This window comes from Gavia stellata, chromosome 12, assembly GCF_030936135.1.
Source record: "Gavia stellata isolate bGavSte3 chromosome 12, bGavSte3.hap2, whole genome shotgun sequence".
Classification (NCBI taxonomy): Eukaryota; Metazoa; Chordata; class Aves; order Gaviiformes; family Gaviidae; genus Gavia; species Gavia stellata.
Window position 1 is genome coordinate 10,152,094 of NC_082605.1, and position 19,575 is coordinate 10,171,668.

Here is a 19,575-nt window from a genome sequence, read left to right on the forward strand (position 1 = left end):
TGTGATATGTATTCATTTTCAGCGATAGGAGAATTATGCCTTCTCACTTACTTAGGACCTATCTTCTAATGTTCAGTAACTGAAGTATCACATAGATTAATTAACTAAACTAGATTACTGAATCATGGTTGGTGTTCATAGTCTTTAGTAAACTATACCTAAAATGTTCAGGATATAGAATTTGTACTCATTGAAGAGGATAATCGTGTACTTTCTAAAGGTTAGGAGATGCCATCCCTATTTTGAGAATGGATTAGAACTGTACTGTTTCAGAAAAAAACCCTAAAATGCAGGTCCTATCCCAACCCTATTGGAAGGTCATGTATTCCTGTCTACAAATTGTCTCCAAGCTTCTAACACATGGAGGAGATGATGGTGTTTTAAACAGCTGAAATTGTTACAGTGTGAATGCACCCTTTCTCTGCAGACAGTAACAGAACAGGATTGGTGACCAGATTTAAAACTTTCCTAGTCATTTTTAGAACAATTGCTGGCGGATAAAAATGCAATCAGTATCGACTTCTTTATAATTGTGCTCATATAGATTTTATAAATGTCATATTTTATGATCATCAAATGAGAAATGAAAATATTTTATTGATTTTTGATATCATCTCTAGTGTGCATCTCTCGATGGCAGATGTGCTATAAGTTGTGATGATGAAGTAAGTATTTAACGGATTTTTTTCCATTTATACCTCTACTGCAGTAGAACATAAAGTTGATGAATTTAGTTTGAAAATCTCATTGTACATTATAATCTCCTGGTGTAATTTGGAATCACCTTCTAAATATTACACTATTTAGATAGCGAGAGTTTTTTTAATGACTGCTTATAAACATCCGTTTAATTACAAGGTTGACCCTGAAACCTTGAATATGTGTCGTAATAACTTGTGCTTTGTGAATCCAGTTTTGGAAATAGTTTGAAGCTGTTCTAAGGCATTTTTTTACTACTTTATTGTTCATCTTAGAAGATAATCTCTGATGTTCACACTAGAATTAGACATGAATTCAGAGTTCAATCTATGCAGAACTAATACATTAATAGCACTGCAGAAATAAAAAAGAGGTAACCTTAGTCAGTTTGGCTTAATGAACTCACCGAAGTAGCTTTTTATGTAGTTTAATTTATTAGATAAAAATAGTATTTTTTTATATCTTATGCATAGATTTTTGCAAAACATTTGACATCATACCATATGATATTTTGGTTAAGCAACCAATGTATCACAGGTTCAAGTAATTAAAAAGTGGTTAATAAAGCACACTCTGTATTGATATATGGTGAGGAATTGGGCATACAAGATTCTAGAAAATCAGAGCCGGGTTCGAGATATTGTATCGTGTATAGTTAGTGATTTGGAAGAAAACAAAGCAACTACTGATAACACCTGTGTGTTATTTCTAAACTGAGTGAATGGTGTGAGGAGATCTGGATCATCTGATAAACTGTGTTTGAACAAGTTATATGAATTTAAGTATGATAAAATGTAAAGTCATACGTCTGGAAATAAAAACTGCAGACTGTATTTGTATGACACTTTTGATACAGTGGCCAAAAGAACTATTGCAAAACTTACATAAAAGGCAAGAGCTGTTTGGCTCCGTAATTCATGGTAATGCAATGTTTTTGCAATCTTTTTTTAAGTAGGATAACAGTTTTTTATACAGTTATATAGTTTTTATACAGTTTTATGAAGTTTTTTATATGTGCTTAGTTGTTTTCAGGAAGGCTGCTATCTGTATGGCCAAGAGTCAGCAGTCAGCGCAGCGTTAGTTTTTACACCCTTTTCAACAAAGCATAACATGCGGTACTTGCAACACAGCATGAAAAACTGAGCAGTTGTCCCCACCATTGCAAACTCTGGTGTTTAAACAATGCCTTCTCATCTGTTTTCTCTGAAGCTATTTCTTCTCAATATCTTCAAGTTCTCAGAAGCTTGCGTCTTTTCTACTTTTTCTTTTCTACTTTTCTTTTCTACTTTTTACAATAGGAACCCACATATATTATTTGCGATATGTCCTAAATCTTTATTCGCTCTTTCTCTGCTGTCTCGTCTTTCTTACAGTCTTGCCTTAAAGGTCTCTTTCTGACTGTCCCAGCATTTGAACTAGACTCCCACTTCTTATCATGGATGTGCTGCTTGCCCTGTGTTAATGTATTTCCAATTAAATCTCCACATCTTCCACCACCTGAAGCGCTGCCCTGACCGTATTCCTACCTATAGAATAGTTAATTCATTTCAAGTGTGCTCTATGTTGTGTAGCACTAAGTTTGTTCAGGACATAAAAAAATTAGCAAGAATGGTTACATAAAGTACTGTGTGATTTTTCCTGTAGTGAAAGTTAGCAGTTGGGCTTTCCTGAGGATAGGTAATTCAAAACTTGAAATAACCATGGTAAAAAAAAGTTCATGAATGTGTTTGAGGAGTGCTTTCTAAGATGTGCCATTATTGTATTGGATATTTAGTTGTTTAAGGCAAAAAATGTTATTTTGATTTTTTATTACTTTCGTGTAAATTAATTTATAAAAAGTTTGAAAGGTACATCATAAATCCTAGCAGTCTCACTTCTAGGATGCTACTTCACAACCTCATGTACTGTGACACTGAAATGTGTTTTATTGAAAAGTGAGTCCAGGACATAGGTTCAGTGATAAATTTTTTTAAAGTACATGTCTGCTTAATATGAGATTCAGATCACAAAAGCCATTCCAGGGAGAAAGGCAGAACTTAAAATATCAGCAGTTACAAGAGTGGAACACTAACTTCTTCAGCATACCAAATCAGCAAAACTTACAACAAACTATAATTCATCTACTAGGATCCTGGGATCTAACAGTTGGAGGAAAGAGATAGCAATAAATAATAGAAAATAAAATTTGCAGTAAGCCAAAACACAAAGACCTGATGATCATGCCATCTTTGGCAATGAAATGGACCGTATGAGTCAACATATCTTTTGCATTTCTAGCTATAGCAACTTAGAGACTCCTCCATTTAAAGCTTGTATCATTTTAATCATTAAGTAAAATTTTCCAAATACGAAGTATGCAAAACAAAGCAGATTCCACCCAGGTGTGGGTGAAAGTGCTCACTTAGCCCAAATTCCAGGCTATCATTTGCATATTAACCAATTTTAAGGTGAGCTTATGTTTATTACCTCATTCTCCTAAAAGTGATCAGACATCTATTGAAAAAGAAGGTCTGTAAAACTAATTACCTAAGTTTTGTGGCCTTGCTTTACTGTAGCTTGCTATAGACTTAATGTGCAAACTTCACCTTGAATTGTTTCCAGCAGCTTTAAATATTTTCATCGATGGATTTCCAGTCATAGCCAATCAGCTTGAGAAGTGTAACTGCAGGCAGGTAGTAAAGTTGGTGTGCTCTGTAAAATCTCCTCCTTGTTTAGCCTAAACCACCATGCTTTTGGGATTAAAAACTGGGCAGAGATTACTTCATTCGTTTGAGATAGCCTTTGCGATAGAATAGTAATATTACATAATTTCTTTTGTAAAACATGCTCCTGCTGCAAAGCGTCCATCTACTTCATCAAAACAAGCATATTATTGTTACTGCAAAAATGGTTTTGACCTGTCCTTGCTAAGAAGCAAGTAACCACTGATAAAGGTTCCAAGAGGGCACAGCCAGAAACAATCTACTCTTTTCTTTTTTATCGCATTGGCAGTTAATAAGAATAGTCATATACTTCGCTAAATATTCATGCGAAACTTCTTTTACATCCATATGCAAAGAAAACACAAACAGTTTAAAGTCATTTCAGCTACTTTCACTTGACACCAGCAGGAGCCGTGTAAGCATATGGAGAAATTTAGTAATAGTGTGAACTTTGGTGATGTAGAGATTCCAACCTTTTATTTAATGACAAAATATACTGTTGATAGGACTCAATCAAATATCACAGCTCCTCTGCTGAGTCTGTTAAATTTCACAGCTGTCTTTTCTCAATGGCAAGAAAATATCTGCTGAACAGTTATGGTATAAATTAAAGCATTTAAAAGTATTAAGACATTAATGCAAATAGAGTGGCACAATAGTCATACAGAAAATTAGTTTATGAGTTTGTGTGATACTTTTGATTCTAAAATACAGACATCCCATTAATTAGAAAACCTTTCTTTTTCTTTTTTTTTCTTTTTTCTTTTTTTTTTTTTGAGAGCTTTGAATTTGCTGGTTTCTTCTTGTTTTCCTGATGCCTCACATTTTATTTTAATGTTCTGGTTTACTTCTTTTTTGTTTTTGGTTTCTTAACCCATATTACATTCCATTACTGTTATTGTATATTGGAGCTGTGAAAAAATACATAGAGGACTTGAACTTGATCAAAGTTACTGTAATTCAAATGTGTTCTCAGACCTCAGTCAACATTCTTGCTGTGTTTATTCTGGACTTCATGCCTACTCTATTTTACAAGCTCAGGGACTCTCCACCTATGGAACGTTCCCCTTGAAATCTGAAGTTCACTGAACTTGAACCTTTGGGCAAACCTGTGCGTAGTTTACTTCCAATACCTGTGAAACATTGTGAATTAAACCTCTTTCATACAGCTCTAGTCTATGCAAATGCTATTATTCCATGCATTAATCTTGTATCTGAAATCTTCTGTTTGAGACTGGCTAATGTATTGGACAAGTAAATGCACCCCACTGTCCTTTGTCAGTGCTAAATTTAAGTTACAAACTGTTTCTTTAATGTAGTGTTGAATACAGAAAGTTATTTATCTTGCTGGCAAGCAGGTGAATGAATGGTCCTGAATGAATATTTTTCCCTTGTTAATGTTTCTAAAATGGATTGAAATAGAAATCCTCTTATCTTCACATTCCTCCGAAAGGATAGAGATTCTACTTCTTACTGTGTTATGCCTGTTTCCAATAATAATGCTAAAACATTAGTATCTTTTTAAATTCTGAACAATGCTAGTGAATGACTGTGGCTTAGGGATTTGAGACACAGCCACTAATTCTTGAATTGAGCCAGTGTTTTCCCAACTGCATATAATCCATAAACTATGAAATTAAGCCTACGCTCTTTCTTGTCCAGCATAACTACTTTTATTTATTTTCTATAGTGTGGAGAAATATTGTTTCTAAAGCACTATCTTTAGATTAATCTTTCATGCATGAGGACTGCAAATATGTATCCTCAAAAGGGCTCTTTGTTGACTTAGCTCCTCTCCTAATAAAGTTAGTGGGAGGTTTATGATTGACTTTGGGGAGAGCAGTGTTCTGGTGTTACAGTCTACTTCTGAAATTCCACCCTTCACACACCATTGAGGTTAAGTAGCTGCCTCTTCTGAATGCATTAGCTCTCCTCAGTTCTTTGCCAGCATCATCAGCTTTTCACATTACATTTGCCAGTTTTTGGCTTTCTAGCAGATCAAAGGTTGGAAATGAGTTGTTCCAACTTCCTTTTTGACAGGTTTTCTGTCACTGGGGGTGTCTGTAGCTTAGGTTCCCCTATTAGTATGAATATCCTGCATTTGCGTTGGGGAATGACATTCATTCCAAAATTTTACCTGATTTGGGCTTCTTTGCTGTTTTAAAACAGCATTTGCAGCAGGAAGGGTTTTGAATTAAAAGTAAAGCCATGATGATTCCTATATTGGAAGCCATCCTACTTTTTTTTTTTTACACAAATGTCACAGAAAATTAAAGAAACAATGATAAAATGCGTGCTGATTTAGACCAACAATAGAAATATGTTAATGATTTAATGCTGAGGCAGGTATTTGGCAATAGTGAAGAGAAACTGAGTTATATCAAGGTTTGAGTTAAACCTTATGTTTAAACTCTGAAGCGCAGTAATTAAAACTTTGCCTATAGCAAGTAATTCACTTGAGGTTAAAATAGTGCATGCATGTGTGGAGGGAAGCACTGATTTGGGTTTACCTTGTTTTATGCAGTTTATATGTCTGACCTACGAAAAGCTAACAGTCCTACCTCTAAATCCAGTTCCCAATTAAAAACACAATTTGAAAAGCTTTAGGAGACCTGTGGGGCCTCTTTTACAGAAGTTTCTGGTCCCATCCCCCAATGAACAAATTAAAAAATATTACCTGGTCCCCTGTTGGTCCTCCAGGCTGACACTGTGTTTTCATTAATACATCATTAGGGTAATGACATTGTGCTGATGTTTTTCTCCAAACACAGGAGAAGCCATCAGCAGCAACAAAGTTCTATGCCTTTGCAAACTTAGTTATAAGGAAAACTTTTAAGAATGGACTATAAAAACACTGACCTTGTTCTTTTTACATTTGTTTACAATTATCTTATGTCCTCCCTTTCTGTACACATCTTTGTTTTGTTTTGCATGAAACAAATGCATAAAAATTGAATCAGAAAACATCCCATAAGTTGAGACTACATTCACTTAGAAGTTATGTAAGCCATTATAACAACCTGAAGGCTTTACCCATTTAGAAGTTACTTGGAATTAGAGTAAAGTAAGTAACTAACTTATTGCTGTATCCTAAAGTTAAAAATTAAAGTTGCATTTTATTGTTTTTCAGGCAATCAACTGTTACCTAATAGATAACAATGGATTTATTTTAGTGTCTGAAGACTATAGACAAGTAAGTGAAAGGTTTTTATTCAATCTTCTCATGTAACACATTCATATAAAATTACTTGGTTTTGAAATAGGCTACTATCTTAAAATGTTAAGGAATTGGAACATAAAATTAAAAAAAAATCCTTCAACAAAGAACGTAAGTTGTTTCTCACAGGAGCTCAGTTTCTGTCTCCAATTGGGGCAGGGTCTGCTCTTAAACTCATAAATGTTCTCTTACAGGGCTTTTTTGCTGCAGAAGTGTCTCTTCCTTAAGACACTTTTACCCCAAGAAAAAAAGATTCTCTGTGGCATTTTTGCCACATGGAAAGGCTGGGGAGGGAGGGAAGACACTGGGAACACAGAGCTTTTACTTGAGATAATGAAATTTTACAGAGCTGTTAGCTGAGGAGTTTGTTTTCTGAAGTGGATTACAGTCATTGAAGGATTAAAATGAAGCACTCATCATCACAACATAGAGGACAAGGATCATGATTAATGAGAAGATCATTCAAAACATTAATTTGCTTTGTCTTTGTGGAAAATTATTGAAAAATGAATGTATAATCGCTCAATCCTGCAAACCTCATGAAGCAACCATCACCATTCTCATTAACTTTTGCCTGCAAACTGCTGGGCTGGTGCCCCAATTATGCCAGAATTGTCTGAAGTTGAATTTCTTTTATGTGTTGAGATTGTGAATAGGAATATCCACACTCCTACTTAGCCCTCAGGTGAATTAAATTCGTTATGACTAGGTTGGTCACTGAGAAACAGCTATCGTAAAGAGCTCTGGGTGACTTGGAAGAGCAACCAGAGAGGAGATAAAAAACTCAAAGTGAATGGCAAAAAAGAAGCCACACTGAGCATTTTGCTTTTAAATTAAAAGCTTGAATTATTGCAACCTTCTGAAAGTAAAAACATACAGACCTTTTTCACCTTTGCACAGCACAAAAGTAATTGCATGTTTCCTCCTGGTCCCTCTCTCCCTTGCTCCATTTTGGGCGAGACTTTGAAAAGTCTATTAGCACGTAATAAACAAGGGAAATACCATTTTTCTGAAACTATTATCCTTCCAATGTGTACTAGAGCATTAACTGTTAAGCATGCTGTACTGTGTCATGCAATAGTCATTCTTCATTATATGTCTTCTTATGTAAAACTGAGCACTGAAACTGATTATTTTGTTTTAGTGTATTAAATTTATTGCTTCCACCCCTTTAGAATGTCAAGCATGTTCTGAATATAATTCTAGGTTGTACCCAAAAGTAATATGAACTAAAAATGTAACATTGCTTAAATATTAACTGCATTATGTTAGAAGCAGCTGTTAGGGTTTTTTTCTCTTGTCTATCAAATCTGTATTTTCTACTTAGTTGAGCAATGACCTAAGAAAAACACTCATTGTAGAATAATCTTGATACATTTAAAACATTTTTGTCTCATTATTCCCCCATTGTTGTTGTTATACACAGGTACTTAATTGTGACTTGTGTAACTGATTTGCTAGTTGATAGTTGGCTACAGCCAATAAATACAATTAGGAAGAAATTTTCCCTTTGGTAGGTTACCTGATACTAGCCATTATATATTCTGGTGAAGAATATAGCGTGGACAACTGTTGGACCAGAACAAGGCTAGAAATGTGTTATGACCTAGTTTTTTAGTTATGACAGAGCTAAGCCTAAGATCGAGAGTAACGTTGTATATAACGCTATAGAAAGATTATGATAATTACAATAGTACACATTTATTTTTATATGTGTATGTATGTATACACTCTATGTTTATTGTGGGTAGAGGAAGGGTAGGGAAGCAGGATGACGCATCATCAATTACTCACCTGTCTGGGGTTGCTTCAGTACTGTTTTTCTATGGACTTTCCGAAAATGACCTGAACTGCTCTAAGGATCCTGTTCGGGGGCAGTGTAATTCTTCATCTGAATTGCAACTTAATCCTAACGTATTAAAAAATAATGATAATCTGGGTGTTACTGCTTTGGGGGAGAACTAGCATTTACAAATGGAGCTTTTGTGGAGGGAACTGTCACTGAAATGTCTTCATAAGACTGGAGCACAACTTGATAAATCAGGTTTATTACTATCTAAGGTTATACTCGTCATTTATGGTTTGGGCTTTTTGACGTTGATTGCCTCTCCAATATTTAGGATAATCTTTCTTCATCAGTCAGCTAGGGCTATTGAAGCTAGTATTTTTAGTCATATAATCTACAAATGTTCCTCTTGTTTCTAGGAGACTTTACATACCCACATATTTTGGAAAATGTTCCAAGTTTCCCCTGAGTTAAAAAAAAAAAAAGGCAATACTTGCTTTTGCTTTTTAGGTGGAGGAATGCCTTTTTTTGGCTAGGGCTGTAACTTTTCCGCCTGTGAACTCCCAGGTGCATACTTGAGGTCAGCTAAGTTCCTTGTAATGGAATTGGGGTTTAGTTCATACAAAACCTATGGAATCTATGCAATGTGAGAGTGTAGTGCCCTTTCCCCCCCGTAAATTGTGGGATTTCTCCCTTTAAACAATGCAGAGAACATACCCAATCCTTCTGGGAGTTGAGGCTCTAAAATAAAAAAAAGTCTTCCCAAACTAGAAAAATGCTGTACATGCAAGATTTTCCACTGTCATATGAATGGCTGTGGATGATAGAGTCACTTCCATATTGCATACCAAATTCATAACACGAAAGTTTGTTTTCTCAACAGAGATTTATTTTTATTAGTCCACATCTACTGAACAAGGACAAAATGAGTAATTCATCAGGCTGAGTGCTCTTAAGTATGAAATGACTCTGAATGGAGTTAAAATTTATAGGATTGATGAAATGTACTGTTCCAGCTCCTTAAACAGGTCATGCAGGAATTATAAACAATGCTTTTTAATGACTGTTTAGGAAATCCTCTCACAACCTGTTTATATCTTTTTTGAGTAACATTTTAATCGCAAGGGTTTGTGATCAGATTAGTGTGTTTTCTTTACAGGCTTTATGTTTGTATGGGTTTTATTTCTGATATTGAATGTTATATAATGTACTTCAATACATTGTTTAAGCTTTCACATCTGCTCAGGGGTAATAATGTAATCCCTATAACTTGCCAGGACTGTGAAGTCCACTTCAGTTTTTATGTAGCAGTAGTCCTGAAAAACTATCTATGTAACTGTCAAAGCCACTCTTGTCAGATCCTAGAATATGCCAGTTTAAATTGCATCCAGTGTTGTTTTGCATTTACCTACGCTTCTGGTAATTTCTTGCATTTTCCCCTTACAGACTGGTTACTTTTTTGGAGAGGTTGAAGGGGCTGTGATGAACAAGTTACTAACAATGGGCTCCTTTAAGAGGTAAGAATTAACTCAACTTTCTATCTCTTAAAAAATGTTTTAACAACAAAATGAAATAAAACAAACCCAAAGTCATATAAAAGAAGGCCAAGACTGGCAGTGTGGCTGGATTCTCATTTATACCTCTTTTCCATATGATCTGAGTGTAACTTCATGCTATGCACATTGAATGTTAAGAGTATTGGAGACAGCCTACAGTGAGTTTCTTGTTAAAAGAACAGTTTATTTGACTACGATGCTAAAATTCTGTGCCTCGCCTGTTCCCACTGTGCTCAAGTGGAAAAGGGATTGGGCCATATCTACTACTGAACAGTTTTAAATGGCTCTAAAGCAAATCATTGATGCAACATTAAACATTGTGACCTGTAAATAGTTGGAGATTGCTCAAACTAGACAGTGCAAAATGCCCTACTGTTAAAGGGAAAGAGTGTTCTGCCAGTAATTCATTTTCATTTCCATGCTAACTCACCTTTGAACATTGTTGTGACTATTGACCTGGTCTTAATATCATGATGACAATAAAAACTAACAGTGATTTTATGTGTTGTCCTTTGAAATAAATTATGCATCCTGGGGAAGTAAGAAAAAACTTTTGCCTTTAACCTGTAACCCAACACTGGAGTCTTCGTGGCTTTCACATGGTCTAAGAACTGTTCCTTACCCCTTTGTCCTCTTACAGCATGAGAGAAGTGCTGACCATATATATTACACTTTTCCCTTTTATTTTCCTGTGCATTTCTAGTATAAAAAAAAAAAAGACACATCACTGATCCCATCAACCACTGAATTTAGTTATTACATGTGAGGGTGTATACAGAGACTCTCAAAACAGATGGTTTGTGTGCTTCCTTGGTAAACCAGCTCTCTTAAAGGCAGAAAGCTTTCCCTGCTGCCTCTGCGCATTATAGCTGAATACATTCCCAGTAAATGACTGACCTGAAATGGAAAGATCTAGCACTCACTGAATCATCCCAAATCCTAGTTTTCTGAGGGTGGCAACCTTTTTGTGTTTAGCACTACATTCTTAACATATGCTGTAAAAGGAAGTGAAGTAATACATATTTATAGACTGGATTCTACGATGAAAAGATCTGTTTATACAAGAGATGAAGCATTTTATTTAATGCAAACAAAAACATACAGTCAAAATCGAGGGATAATGCTTTAATTTGTCCCAATTTGTTTTGTCCTGCCTAGCAAAGCATTTCAAACAGAATATCTACTGAACAATCTATAGTAGTAGGCACCACCATTGAGAAAACAGACTGCATGGCTCGAGTATTCCATCTAAACTGCAGTAGGTGCCAATTTGGCATGGACCCCGGCTTATGGTTTTGCTGGTCTTGAGCTCCGAGGGAGTTACAGATAATGAAGCCACTAGCTCAGTGCAACTGAGCTGCATGCTAAAGAAAATGTAAACACAATGAGCCAATTATTTATCACAATAAACTGGCCATTGCCAATGAATTAAAAATGAGAGAGAATCAAAGTAGTGTGATTGCACTAAATGAGCCACCTGCTTTTCCTGCTGTACAGCAGATAGCTCTGCGCAGCAACAAAAAAACCCAAAACTGTCTTTGAGCTATGCTAGATGAGGCCTTTAAGATAAATTATTCCAGCAATATGAAGAAGAAATCTTTGCTGGCTCTCATGAAAAATAGTCAGACACATTTACCATATTTTTAAGATTACTAATTTGTTTGAGTGGCGTTGTGTTTTGCTTTTCCAAAATTTATTTTATATGGAATAAGAAGGAAAGAAAAAAAGCACTGAATAATGCAGTGGCAAAATCTATTACCAGTCCCATTTGCCCGAGAGTACAACAATATAGATATTGCGTGCATTATGCTTGTCATCGCTGCTCTTACCACAGAGACAAAATCAGAGAGCAAGCTCTGTTCTTTAGCCTTTTATTCTGATAATATCTACAGCCCTCCTTTCTTGCAATTTCCTTCTTATATGGCATTTACCATCCAGCAGGTGAATTATATGGCGTTGCCCTGTTTGATCTGGTCTTGCTACTTTTTCATTTAGTTCAGAAGTAGAAGGTTCTACAGTGCCTGATCTTCACTGCAGAAGAGTTTACTAACATCCCCAGTAACCGTGGGGATGGGAGTCCTTTCCTCCTTTTGCACCAATAATCTGAGTGGCAGTGCAGATATGAGCTACCACCTTGCTGATTCATGCCAGCTTTCAGGCTCTCCGTCCACAAAAGGAATGAAATAACCCTTTATGTATTCTCTCAACTACCACTAATTTGGAGGGATATAGAAGTTCTTTTTAGGATTGAGCTGGAAGTGTTAAACAAAAGGGGGTTGTTTGCTGCTGACTATATTTCTTTTCAACCTGCAGCAGGATGAAATTCAATTTTTGTGTTCACTGTTTATTTTTTAAAGTGAACTTAAATACCTCCTTCCCTCCTCAATTTCTTTAAACTCAGTACTTCTTTTGAATAATGTGTACATATATATGTATGTATATTTTCTTAGTTTATGGGGTTTATATTTAGGGAGAAAAATTATATCAGTGCCTCCACAGCTACGTGACATGTTCTATGATTTCATTTAGCAAAATAATGTTTATCTTATACCCTGAATATTGCACACAGTTAAATAATTTAAATATCATTTAAATTTATTATTAAATAAATTAGGATGTGCTTATGGAAAAGTGTCTGCTTCACATAGCTTAGAAAAAAGTTTCTTTATCGTTTCCTCAGCACTTTGTTTGCATAAAAACAGTGAAAAAATAGATTCAACTACTCAAAGCATGAAAATCTAAAAAAAACACATTAACATCAGAAGAATTAAGGGCTATCAGAGCAATGAGATCCCCAAAGAAATGAACTTGGTAAATCTGTAAGAGAAAATTAAATATCTCTTGACTTCAAAGCACTTTCACCCTTTCAAGTAGGAGGAAAGCTAAGCAATTCTATAAGACAAATATGGAAGCAGCATCATTTCCTCTCAACAGTTCTGTTTCCACCAGACATCCTCTTGGCCTCTGAAGAAGAATCTATGCTTTGGTATTTAATCATGTTGTTGGGATATACGACTGAAATGGTGCACCCCTGAATTCCAGCTTTCCCAGATCCTAAGGCTCACTCTAATAAGTTCTTGTTGCTTTGAGAGCTTCTCTTGTTTCTCAGTTTTTCTTGCTCTGTTACTTTATCTTTACTCACATGCTTCTTGGTGAATAATGCATGCTGTCTGTGCCCTTACGGCATGGTACAGTCCAAACCCTTCACCTGTGTTCTCCAAATGCATGCATGTAGGGGCAGACTTTCATCTTGATTTGTTTTATAAGCAAAACCTAACAAGTGTTTTGCCTCCAAGTTATAAGATTATAAAAAAATTCAGAACTCTTTACTAAGCTACTTGCGAAGAGCAGAACGTTCTTAAAGCCGAATCATGAAGACAGTAACTAGTTGCTCCCCAACAGGATACTAATTTCCACTGGGGCAGCACAGCCTCCAAATGAAGGATATTTTTCTGTTTAGTTTAGGCCACTCTTTCTTATTTAAGCATTCATTTTAATCAGATATTCTTGTATTTTTGGTGAAGGTGTTAAAAGTACACTTATTTTAAAATTGTGTTTATTTTCTTGTGGATTTTTACAGTCATTGTTTTGACCTTCTATTAATTTGGCAGTATTTCTGAATGTAGATGTATACTTTGGAGAAGATCAGTGATAGACTGAAGGAAGAATTCAAACTGGAGTTAGTGGATTTGGTATTGGACAAATGCAACTGTGATGTAGCAGTTCTGCAATGTAGCAGTTCTTCATAATATAAAAAATTTCCCTATCTTTAGTGATGATTTATTTAGTAAAATAAAAAGTAAGCTCAAAATACACCCTACGTTTATGGCATAAATACCACAAAAAATAGTCAGGTGGATCAATAGGCATTTTTTTGTATGGGCAGGCAGAAGACATTCAAGGTAGGAAAATGAGCAGACTATTTCCAATAATCATCCATATTAGCTGTCATGTGCACTACAGAGCATGTATGAGGCCTGCACCCTTAATCTTCAGTTTCTAAATGGATAATATGTAATTGTTCTGCCCTGAAGAATGGCATTCCATTTTCAACAAAGAAATAGCTGTCAGAAAGGCAACAATATAGCAGACTGTCTAGTACAGTTTTGCAAGTAGATACAAAGGAAATAATATCTGCCACTTCCCTCTTGTCATTACCAACAAGAGCTCTCTTCTGGTTTTGGTTTTTTTGGGGGTTTTTTGGGTTTTTTTTTTTTTTTTTTTTTTTTTTGCATTTACCAGATGTGCATCTGGTACCTGTGCTCTGAAACTCCCGCACTGCTGTGTGGTATGTTTTCTGCTCATATTTTGTCCGTGTGACATCTATAAATTAATGTCTTAAAACTGAGTTTGGGCATAGTTAGAGTTTATATCTCTGTAAATATTACCACTACTTTAATGCAGTGTATTAGTATATGGGAATCATTTTACCCACTTAAGGAGAAACCGAGGCATGTGTGCTATGTAAATAAGTTGTCATTCTGTATGCTGGAAATACAGGTTGAGTTGTAGTTTTTATACATGTTATGCTTTGGAGCACCTTGGCAATTGGGAGCAGCTGAACAATAAAGGCAAATATATGTGATGATAGGTTTGTTTTGTCAAAATGCTGTAATTTATTTTTATGCTTTTCGTTGACTTTCTTGGTGGTGAAAGATATTAGTTTGACAGCTTCTGGACACTAATAATCTGGCTGTCAGTGAAGGTGGGAGAGCGGGAGCAGCACCAGTACAGGATTTCTTACAGTGTCGTGCTACCTCTCCACAAGGACCCTCTCTAGACTTTAGAAACTAGTTTACTCTCCATACCATTCAACACTGTCCCTCCTCCCCCTCCTTGCGAGAATGCCAGACAGGCTGCATATCTTGTGTCTGAGTTAATGAACATCTTTCCACCAGAAGAGAGCTGTAGTCATTGTTAATTTTTACATAGACTACAGAGTAAAGCATAGTGTCAATAATGAGGGCTTCCTCTATTATTGGCTTCCTATGCCTGTTTTTTTGGAGCACTTCTTTTTTTTTTTTTTTAATGGACTTGACATTTACTTCCATGGTAAGAAGCTTATTATTCCTACATATTGTGTGAAAACCCCCAAATATTGAACTGACAACAAAACATTTGAAATTTTATCTATTGAAGATCTTTCAGCTGTTATAATTGTCAGTGACAGTAAAAGACAATTATAATTGTTAGTCTACTTGGTGTCTACTACCAAGTAGAAACCCATAGCTGTGCTGAAAATCTAGCTGAAAGCAATAGAGTGCATTTGTTAATATAGCCTGTGCTGCTGGTAGGTCTTAGAAGTTTAATTCTCTTGAACCAGATTCGTACTCAATTGTAAGTACATTGCAAAGTACAAGACTGGAATTTACTATATCAGGAAATTGACAATAAAAAGGTTTTCACTGAAATGTATTTGACCCCTGAAGTTATATGCAATGGAGGTGCACATTTAGGTTTTGGTAAGTTATTTTCCATTAGTTAAAGATGATTGCACATAGTCTGTGTTTGTCCTATGACTGATGTTGAAAACAATTGCTCTGTAGACTTCAGTGACCAGGTGTGGAAATACGGGCAGTTAACAGCATGGTGATGTCAGAAAGTCTCAAGCACATTATCCATAGCAACAGCCAAGCTCTCCTGTGAGATGCTGTAGTATATAGCATGGACTTGGGCATCTAGATGGACTTAAAATTAGATCGTGGGAAGCAGGCAATTATGTTCACCAGCTATAGTCAGTTGAACAGGATACGGTTAGCTGCAAACAGTTATTTAAAATTGAAATACAATCACTTCAAAAAGGGTAATCTGGAAGCCTTTCTTTCTGCAACAGTGAGTTAAGTCTGTCTGAGTGAGAAGAAAGCTTATTTTCTAAAATCTCAGAAAGACATTAGCAGTAAAATAACACTCTGGAAATGACACCTGAACACAGAAGCACCACAGTGTCTTAGGCCACTGTTTTGACTACAAATAGTAGCCTTTATAAGGCTTTATAGGGCTGGAAGGCTTCTACCTTTCCTATTACATTTACAAGAATAGAAACAAAACAAAACTGGATTTGAATTTTTGAATGCCTTGGAACCCATTTATACTGAGCTTTGATACCATTCATAGTGACAGAGAGTCCAGAATTGATTCAATATGTTGCAGTGTTCAGATTTCAACGTGGTTATGGGCTTCATCCACTGATCTTTGAAGTGTATTGCAAAATTCCTGTTTGTTTTTAGTGCATTTTTAGTGTAGAAGGATCAGGTCTTTGAAGATCATTTGGCAATAATGCTTCTGCTGGTATATTTTGCACATCCTGTGTTATACTTTTTTGAATCATCTTTAGAAACTTTCAGATAGGTGTTGAACCTACTCACTTTGAAATTTACTGAGATGGGAATACCTTGTTCAAAAAATTCCAGGCTTTTGTTAAGAACTCTGTCTGCCATGTACCTTTCTAGGGATTTTTTTTATCCTGGATATACTATCTGTTGTCTACTTCGTTCCTGAACCAGAAAACACTGGAAACAAATTCAAATATATTTACTAAAACTAAACTCATTATACTATCCTCCACAGATGATATTCAAGCATTTCCAAACTAAACTTTGCAGTGTTCCACAATGATTTTGAGGTTGTTTATTAGAACTCTTCCCTTCTGCCATCACTCTAAAGTTTACTTTTTCTTTCCCTGTCATACGAAGTTTTTAACTACATACATTTTAACATTTTTGTTCCTCTTGCTTATAATACAGTCTTAGTTTGTTGTATACTCCCTACAATACACTAAGACAATCTACAAAAAATATAATCTAGCATGTCAGGGTGCAATGTTAATTATATTTCTGATTATTTGTGTGAATACCTATTTCAGTCTTTTAATGACTTCTTATCTTTGAGCATTTAAAGAAACTATTACACCTATTACAATGTAATAATTACATAAGAAGTGTAATACAAGTACAAATATTGAGGGGGGAAAGACTTTTTCTGATATTTAAAGTGAAGTTCAAATTATAAGAGATGTTCCACATGACACACGATAATAGTATTTGATTAACACTTCTTAGCAGAATAATGAAGTCCACAGATTGACCAAGTAGTTCTGATGTATGAAATTGAGAGTTGAGAAGTTGATTGCACTTTCAAACACCAGACAAATGGTCACCAAACTTATTATATTGAAAAACCATGTACAAAGAATCAAGACAAAACTGAATACTATTCTACTTGTAACACTAGGTATTGAACGAAGCAGGATGGGACCATTTCATCCATATAGAATTCCTTGACTACTCTGCAGAGGGCACATTAACATCTGTAAGCCGCCCTTGCCTGCGCTTATCACTTGCCACCATCACTAGGAGGTCCAAGTGGACATGCAACATGGTCCTTGGATCTAGAGGAATAAATTAGTCAAGGCAACCCAGACTGGAAAGGCTGAGCTGTAGAGATTACCTTACAGGGGCTGGATTCTGACCATGGTTAAAGGGGGGAAAAAATAAAGGAAAAAAAAAAGCTAGGGAAAGTGGTGTATTACTGCATGCCACACAGGCAGCACAGCTTACACCATGTACTGCTCTGTTTGTCTTGGCAGATCTGTGTGCGCGGATCTGGCTGTGGGCGTGATTCTGCCAAATATGGTCAGTGTTCAACTTACACCCATGTTTAGGTCTCTAGTTATGCGTTTGTCTACCATGTGCCTCTCTCTGCCAGTCCACAAAACAATGGCTTCCTAGCCATTTCTATTCTGAATATAAGACAAAATTACTAATGTAAGCAGTATGACCATGTACTAAATGTTTAGTTGAAGCTGCAAGATCCAATATGTTAGACATTTTGCCTGTAAGCCAAAAAGAAAATATAGGCATAATAAAGAAGCTTTTAGTGATGGTTGCTGTCACAAAATTAGATCAGAAAAATTATATACAGTTTCTGCCACAACGGATTACAACATTTTATTGGTACAGGTTGCAACGTTTCATGGCATGCAGTACAGAATGCCTCATGGTGATGCTGAATGCATTTCATGACCTGTTTTTGGCAGCGTCTGGGACATCCTTTCCGTAGCTGAATTTGTGTGCTCTCCTTTCCTCTTCACTTAGAAGCAAGGCACACATTGCAAAACGTTGAAGTCCCATCTCATACATCTATAAACCATCTATGTCCAATTGTGTTCCTTTGTCCCTCTGATGATGCAGAAGTCAAAAGGATATGTACAAGTAATACTAGTAACTTTTATATATTTACACTTGTTGCAACTTACCAGCTAAAGATTCTTTACATCTGCTATAGATGTTAAATGCTTTTTATGTGGATGGATATAGTTAATTAATTGTTCTATGGACAGACAGATTTAGAGAAATAATCACAATTCCATATACTATCTCTGAGTTCTGGATTTTGCATTTAGATCTCTGAAGTGTATCAATGATGAGTAAAATCACACGCAGAAAGAAATTTCCCTATTTACTATGCATCTGAGGAGGCTTCTACCATATGTTGATTATAGCAGGTACTTGACATGGAGTATTTTGCCCTTATAAAAAGAAGCAAAAGTAAACCCATCCTGCTTCAATTATCTGTGCTGTGAATACACTGGAATTTCACCTCTCTCTTCTTTGGAAGCAACACCATGTTTTTACAAATTAGTTGTGCACTGAGAACCGTAGAAGTGTCTTTTTGCCTTTACTGGAGTTCAGGAGTGCTCTGTTGTGAGAAGCCCCTCAAATGCATAGGTTCTTTCACTTTCTGGGGCTAAATGTGCTGATCTCAGTCCAGAACCAATTGTTTAAGCATCATGTTGAATGTGTGTCCTCCTCCTCCTCCTCCTTGCATTGTTTATATCATTGTGTGTTACACTGTATGTGTATCTTCCCTGGTTTCTCCCAGTTATGCTTTTGCTTTGTTCTGTAGTCTGATAAAATCCTTACGAAGTTTTCACAGTGTTTCTTACCTTTATTCTCCTTTGTGTAACCTGTATTTTAATGACCCCTTTCCCTCTTTCCCTGCTGCTGTTACAATTTTTATTTTCCTGTCTCCTTTGTGGGTTCCATATCATCATTTTTATTCCACTGTGTTTTCTTCTTTTAGTCAAGCAGTTTTCTGTTCTTCTCTGTAGAATTACACTTTATGACTACCAGGCCATGTGTAGAACAAACAAAGAGAGTAGCGACAGTGCCCATAGCTTACTGGACGTAAGTATAGTAAATTTTCTGAGCACCTTTCCATGCAATCATCAAAGAAAATTGTTGCAAATATCTCATGGCCATTGTAAGCCCATTATTTTGATTTGGAATCCTTACAGATCTTATGTTTATCCTAGTGCATACAAGGAATGGTTCATTATAAACAAATGCAAAGTTTAAGCATTTTCAATTTCAAATACTTACACAATCATTTTTAATGCTGGGCCACCTTTTCTGAGGTTCTGTCAGAATGTTCTTTGCACCATGTGAATCCTCCTTCTTAGGACTTTGTAAATTTGGCAATAGGTTGCGCTTAGTTTGGGGGACTGGAATCACATATGCCTTTTCTGCATGTAAACACATACACACATGCAGAAATGTAATTCAAATTAAAAATTGAGATTTTTTTTTTATATGAAAGGATTGGTTCATTGGCAAG

The 19,575-nt window shown here is 35.8% G+C and overlaps 1 protein-coding gene across 1 annotated transcript in view; it reads left to right on the top strand.

The window, feature by feature from the left end:
- The window catches only part of CACNA2D3 (calcium voltage-gated channel auxiliary subunit alpha2delta 3), a 463,311-nt gene that overhangs the window by 416,911 nt on the left and 26,825 nt on the right, over window positions 1–19,575 (top strand). The window contains exons 29-32 of the mRNA XM_059823195.1: window positions 621–665; window positions 6,532–6,594; window positions 9,851–9,921; window positions 19,070–19,145. Of these exons, the coding sequence (XP_059679178.1) occupies window positions 621–665; window positions 6,532–6,594; window positions 9,851–9,921; window positions 19,070–19,145 (255 nt within the window). The remainder of the gene's footprint in view (window positions 1–620; window positions 666–6,531; window positions 6,595–9,850; window positions 9,922–19,069; window positions 19,146–19,575) is intronic.